At 63.9% G+C, this 5,616-nt stretch overlaps 1 protein-coding gene across 1 annotated transcript; it reads right to left on the bottom strand.

The window, feature by feature from the left end:
• Positions 1-366: 366 nt before the first annotated feature.
• C17H8orf90 (chromosome 17 C8orf90 homolog) lies at positions 367-5,316 on the bottom strand. The gene is given in 3 exon segments (XM_068525493.1): positions 367-672; positions 674-1,020; positions 5,238-5,316. Coding segments are annotated over 3 exon segments (732 nt in total).
• Positions 5,317-5,616: the final 300 nt, after the last annotated feature.

Raw genomic sequence — 5,616 nt, 5'->3', positions numbered from 1 at the left:
CCTCCCCCACCCACCCTGTGCTCCAACTCCGGGTGGCCCTTCCCCTCTGCTCTGCTACCCGTTGCCCGTCCATCTGCCTCTCCACCTACCCCCCACCCCAGATCCTGATGCCGCTCTGTCATGGAAAACAGGAAGCCTGCTGAACTTGGAATCAGACACATGGGAACCAAATCCCAGCTGCATACCGGAGGAGCTGGGACCTGGGGTCCTGACCTGCAGGATGGGAGCGCTAATGCCCACCACAGGGCAGTGGCCAGGCCCCAGAAGGCCACCAACCCCGCTATCCCGGGTCCTTTCCCTCCCACATCCACTCCTGGCCTGGCCAGCCCGCCCCCGCGGCCTTTCCCACTTACCCCCCCTCGCTCATTATCCCCTTGGGACAAAGTGGACCTCCCGCACCACCGCTGACGCTGTCTGGACCCCCCCGGGCGGCCCCGGGGGTCTAGCTGGCACCAGATGCCCGTCCGGGTGTGTCCGGCAAAGAGCCTCGGGGCGGGAGAAGCAGAGGCACTCTTTATTCATTTTCTTGGGGGCCGCGCTAACCCAGCCTGGGGGCGCCCCCGCCGGGGGAGGCCGCCTCAGGCCCCACGGGCCCCGGGAAGGCGCTGCCGGCGGTGGGCGAGGGCAGGAGCCGCGGGAGGCCGGGCCGGGGGCCGCCCCCCGCGTGCACGTAGCTCAGCGCCAGCTGCTCCAGGCGCCGCCTGCGCACGGCCGCCTGCGCCGTGTTGTGCAGGGGCCGCAGCAGCGCGGGGGGCGGTGCGTCCGGGCCCCGCAGCAGGAAGTCGAAGCCCGTGCGGTCGTGCGGGTCGTAGAAGAGCGGCCCGCGGGCCGGGTCGGGCCCCGGGGGCCAGGCGAAAGGAAAAGGCAGCGTGAAGTCCTCCGTGAGCACGCGGATGGCGAAGTCGTCCTCCTTGCCCAGCGCGCAATAGGCGCGCCCGATGCCGCGGAAGTGCTCCTCCCAGAGCTGTGCGTCCCCGCAGTAGATGTCCAGGAACGGGGGCTGCGGGGTCGCGGCGGGACCTGCGGGAAGGGGTCATGGAGCGGCCGGGATACGCGACCACCTGAAACTGTCGGGGTGTCGAGGAAAGAGAAGGGAGAACCCGCCACCTGGCTGAACCGTGAAGACCAAGAGAGGCCACGTGGAGGCTGAAAGGGGCGGGGGAGGCGCATCCCCAGGGACAGCACCAAGGAGCTGGGAGGGGCAGAAAGGCCCTAAGGGTGTAGAGTATGGCTACTAAATACTATTTGGGCAGAAAGTTCCAGAAGGAGAGGAGTCTGGATAGTTTGGCAGGACCACACAGGGCCTGCTGTGGACATGGGTTCATCCCCAGACAGTGGACTGGGGCAGGGGTGACCTGGTGGCTCTTGGTTGAAAGTTGCTCCTGGGCCCCTGCAGAGGATGGACTGTGGCGGCCCAGCTGGAGGTCGGGGCAGATCCAGGATGAAGCAGGACAAGCACAGGATGAGTACTCAGCGGGGCGGACACTGAGGGGCCAGTGCAGGGCCTTGTGGATGGAGGTGGGGAGGAGCCCTGCCTGGGCACAGCGACCCTGGGACGCAGCGGGCAGAGCAGCTTCACCCGGGAGAGGGGTCAGGTTGGAAGCTGGGCTGGTCTGTGCCTGTTGGACAGCACCCACCCCCACCCCAGGAGCACGTCCCAAGAGAAATGGGGACATCTCTGATCTCTGTGACTCACACGAGGATTCCCAGGCTGCGGGGGTCTGGTGAAATCTAGGGGTCCGCTCTCGGAGAATCACGTGTGTATAGACACAGCACTGTGCCCTGGTTTGGGGTCCCTGCACCCTTGAAGCCCATCCACGGCCCCAGGCAGCAGCCCAAGCTGCTCTTCCACGCCCACACCTTGTCTGGGCTGCTGAGCCAGCTCTGGGCCCCTCGTTCAGGAGACCTTTCCTTCCTTCCTCCCTTCAGCAAAGCCTTAGCTCTGGGGGTACTGAACTGAACGAAGCAGCCATGGGCCCTCTCTGGGTATAGACAAGCCTCAGGCTCCCCGGGCACAGGCAGGACCGGGGGGCCTTGGAGGAGGTGATGAGTGAACCTCTGACCATGAATTCTCAGCTCCTCCTCCCAGCACCCCAGCGAGGGGGTGACAGTACTCAGGCCGTTTTACTGGTGAGGATACAGACCCAGAGAAGACACACGCCGAACTGCCTCGCAACCCCAGCTGCGCGATGTGATCACGCTGCACTGGGCCACCCCCACCTGGCTCAGGAGCCTCTGGACGGTGATTCTCCTCCATTCACACAAGTGCCCTGGGGCACCTACTGTGTGCCCGGCTCCACCGCAGCTGCGAACAACGCACACTCAGCTTCTCCTGCGCCAGGGCCGGGAGCCGGCACACCTGGGTCAGGGGTCCTACCTTCCACCTGGGAGAGCCTGGACTAGTCTTTTAACTTCCTTGAGCCTCAGTTTCCCATTCTGAAAAATGGAAACAATCAAGCCTGATCTGCCGCCCTTGGAGATGAGGCCATGACGAACCTCTTGTCACTGGAAAGTGCTCTCGTGGCTCAGTCCCGCAGGCAACACCAAAGCAGCTGCTCCCAGAGCCGCAGACACAGGTGGGAGAGGTGGTGGACTGGCTCTGAGCAGGGTGTGAGGCCAGAGGGGCCGGCTTGGGGCCCATAGCACTCAGCACCGTGGACAGATCCAAGGCAGCCTTGCAGGAGCCTCAGATTCTGATGGGCAGGATGGCGGTGCCCCCATCCCAGGCAGCCTGCCCTGTCCACCAGGACACCTCCTCCCTGAAGACCTCCAGGGTGAGCAACTGGAGGCACAGCACTGCCCTGGTGTCCAAAGCACTGGCCTGGCCTCACACTCAGTACCAGCAGGTGGGTGGGCTGTCGGGAGGGGCTGTGGGGTGTTGCTGTGGGCTGGGGGTGAGAAAAGCTGTGGAGAAGAGGGGAACTATGGATGGGCCTCCAGGAGAGGAGAGGAGTGGGCCCCGGGGCACAGGAGAGGAGTGACACCCTCTGACTTGCACTTAGCCAGGTGAGTCTGGTGGCTGTGGGGCAGACAGGTGAGGGGTAAGGGCAGCAGCACAGAGGCCGTGAGGCAGCCAGGGCAGAGGGGCTGGGGGCCCAGCCAGGGTGGCGGAGAGAAGTGCTCAGATTCTGACTGTGTCTGGAAGGTGGAACCCACAGGATCTGCTGATGGAGGGGCTGGTGCTGGGGGTGGGGAGTGGGGAAAAGGGAAGACACCGAGGTTTCTGGCCTGAGCAGCTGGAGGAAGGAAGCCCCATTTACTGAGAGAGGAGCAGCTTGGGGCTGGGGTGTCAAGCGTCTAATTTTGAACAGGTGATACCTTCAGACAGGCTGGGGACGAGGTGCGGAGTATAGTCAGCTAGAGTCTGGAGTTGAGGCGGGGTCGGGCTGCAGGCTGGAGACAGACAGACCCCGAGGAGATGGTATTGAAAGGCACAGGGAATCCCCTGGCGGTCCAGTGGTTAGGACTCTGCGCTCTCACTGCCGAGGGCCTGGGTTCAGTCCCTGGTCAGGGAACTAAGATCCCACAAGCCGCGCAAAAAAAAAAAGCCACAGAACTGGATGAGATCGTGAGAAGAAAGAGAAGAGGCCTGAGAAGTCAGCCTGGGCCCTACCCTCACCGGGCCAGGGAGAGGAGGTAGAGCCGGCAGGGATGCAAGAGGAGAACCTCCGGGAGCGCGCGGGGTTCTGGGAGCCAAGCGAGGAGGAGGGGAGGTCCTGAGCCGCGCACCGCCCACGCGTCACGTCCAGCGGGACCAGAGAACGGACCTCGGGTTCAGCAGCATGGAGGTCATCCCTGACCCCGACCAGAGCTGCTGGAGCTGAGGGACTGGGTCCAGTGGGTTCCAGAGCAAATGGGAGGGAAAGACTGGGAGACAGCAAGTATAAATAACCTTTTCCAGGAGTTTTGCTAAAAATGGGGAGCAGGGAAATAGGGCGGTAGCTAAAAGGGAAGTGGGGTCAGGAGACAGGATATATAACCGCATGCTTTTAGGTCCATGGGAAAGACCTCGTGAAGAGAGAAAACGTCAGGAGGCAGGAGAGGAGGGTGGAGAGGTGCTGGGGCCATGGCCGTGGGCAGGAGGCAAGGCTGGGACAAGCGGAAAGCTGGCCTTGGCTGGGAGAGGGGTGAGTGGTGCAGGAAGCGGGCAGGGAGCACAGAGCCCCAGGGCACAGGTGCGGTTGGGTGCGCCCGAGGTGCCGGGAACCTGCGGGAATCTTCTTTCTTTGTGAAAGAGTGAGTGAGGCCAGCAACTGAATGTGAGGAGGGAGAGAGGGATGGGGGCTGTGGAGGGACGTGCAAGGTGGTTGCTAGGAGAGAGGAGGGACTGGACGGGAGGAGGGATGCAGTGGGACCCGCAGCTCTTCACGGAGGTCCCCCTGCAGCTTGCAGTCAGGAATTTAAAGAGAGCGTTAGCGTGGTTGAGTTTATCCCCAGCTCTGCTCAGCTGTATGGGTGCAGGCGAGGAGTAGGCGGAGAGCTGGGGGGCGGGGGGGGGTGGGGGGGGGGGTGCTGGTACAATCAAACGAGAGAGGGCCCAGGGAAGGAGGGTGTGTGTGAGGGTGTGATGATCATGGCAGAGCTGGATGAGCAGGGTGGGGGGGAGCTGGGGGGCTGGAGGAGGCGGGAAACAGGCTGGAAACAGTGGACTGCGGTTCCGCCCACAGAGTGCTGGGGTCCCGGTCCTGAGATCCGGGTCAGGACCCAGCTGCAGTCTGGATGCTGACAAGGCCAAGGACATGACCAGGGTGTAGGTGGCTGGGTGGGGGGACTGAAGGGCCAGGAGAAGGAGGAGATCACCAATGCGATGACAGCAGAGATGGAGAGAGGGTCAGTGGCCAGAGTCCAAAATTCAAGGGGTGGAGGAGGATGACCTTGGGTGGGCGTGGATGACTGCCCTCCCCAGCACGCAGTGGGTGTGCACCGCTGAGGACCTGGGACCAGCCCTGGGATTTTAGGGAGGGGGTGGAGGAGGGGGGCCAGAGAATGAACAGGAAGGGACCCTGAGGAGTGAGGAGGACCCTGGCCCACCTCCAGGCTCAGGATCCAAGGGCTGCAGGACAGCAGGAAGAACCGTCAGGGGATGAGGTCTCCGCCCCCACCCTGGCCCTGCCCTGGTCAGCGACCCTGGAGGAGCCGCTCCCCAGGAAGAGGGGGCGGAGCCACTGCCGCCTTTCCCACCTTCTCAGAGCCCCGGCTGCCGCGGGCACCCCTTTCTCCTCCGTCCCTCCCCCCACCACGCGTCTCACCTGGAGTGGCTACAGGACGAGGGGGCAGACCTGCCAGGCTGGGGTCCCCGGAACGGGGGGAAGCCATGTCAGCAGCCTGGGGTCAGGCTTGTTTACCTGGCTGCCCGGGAGACTGGGGGCGGGGCCTTCTAGGGAGGAGAGAACCCTGCATTTAAAGGAGCCCCACCTGGAAGTGGGCTGGTTCTGGGAGGGGGAGGGTCAGCAGGCACAGGGCCCCCTTCCCCGCACTCCCACAGCTTAGCTGACCCTGCTCAGGAGCCGTCAGGACCCCACCCCGGCACTCAGAGACCTCCGTCCCCACCGCACGGACCCACCAAGGTTAATCGGCCCCAAGTATCCCTCCCTGCTTGCTCTGAACCTCAGAGCC

The sequence above is a fragment of the Eschrichtius robustus genome, chromosome 17, assembly GCF_028021215.1.
Source record: "Eschrichtius robustus isolate mEscRob2 chromosome 17, mEscRob2.pri, whole genome shotgun sequence".
In the NCBI taxonomy this organism is placed as follows: Eukaryota; Metazoa; Chordata; class Mammalia; order Artiodactyla; family Eschrichtiidae; genus Eschrichtius; species Eschrichtius robustus.
The sequence above is the reverse complement of the archived record's forward strand: the minus strand, read 5'-3'. Positions and strand labels throughout refer to the sequence as shown.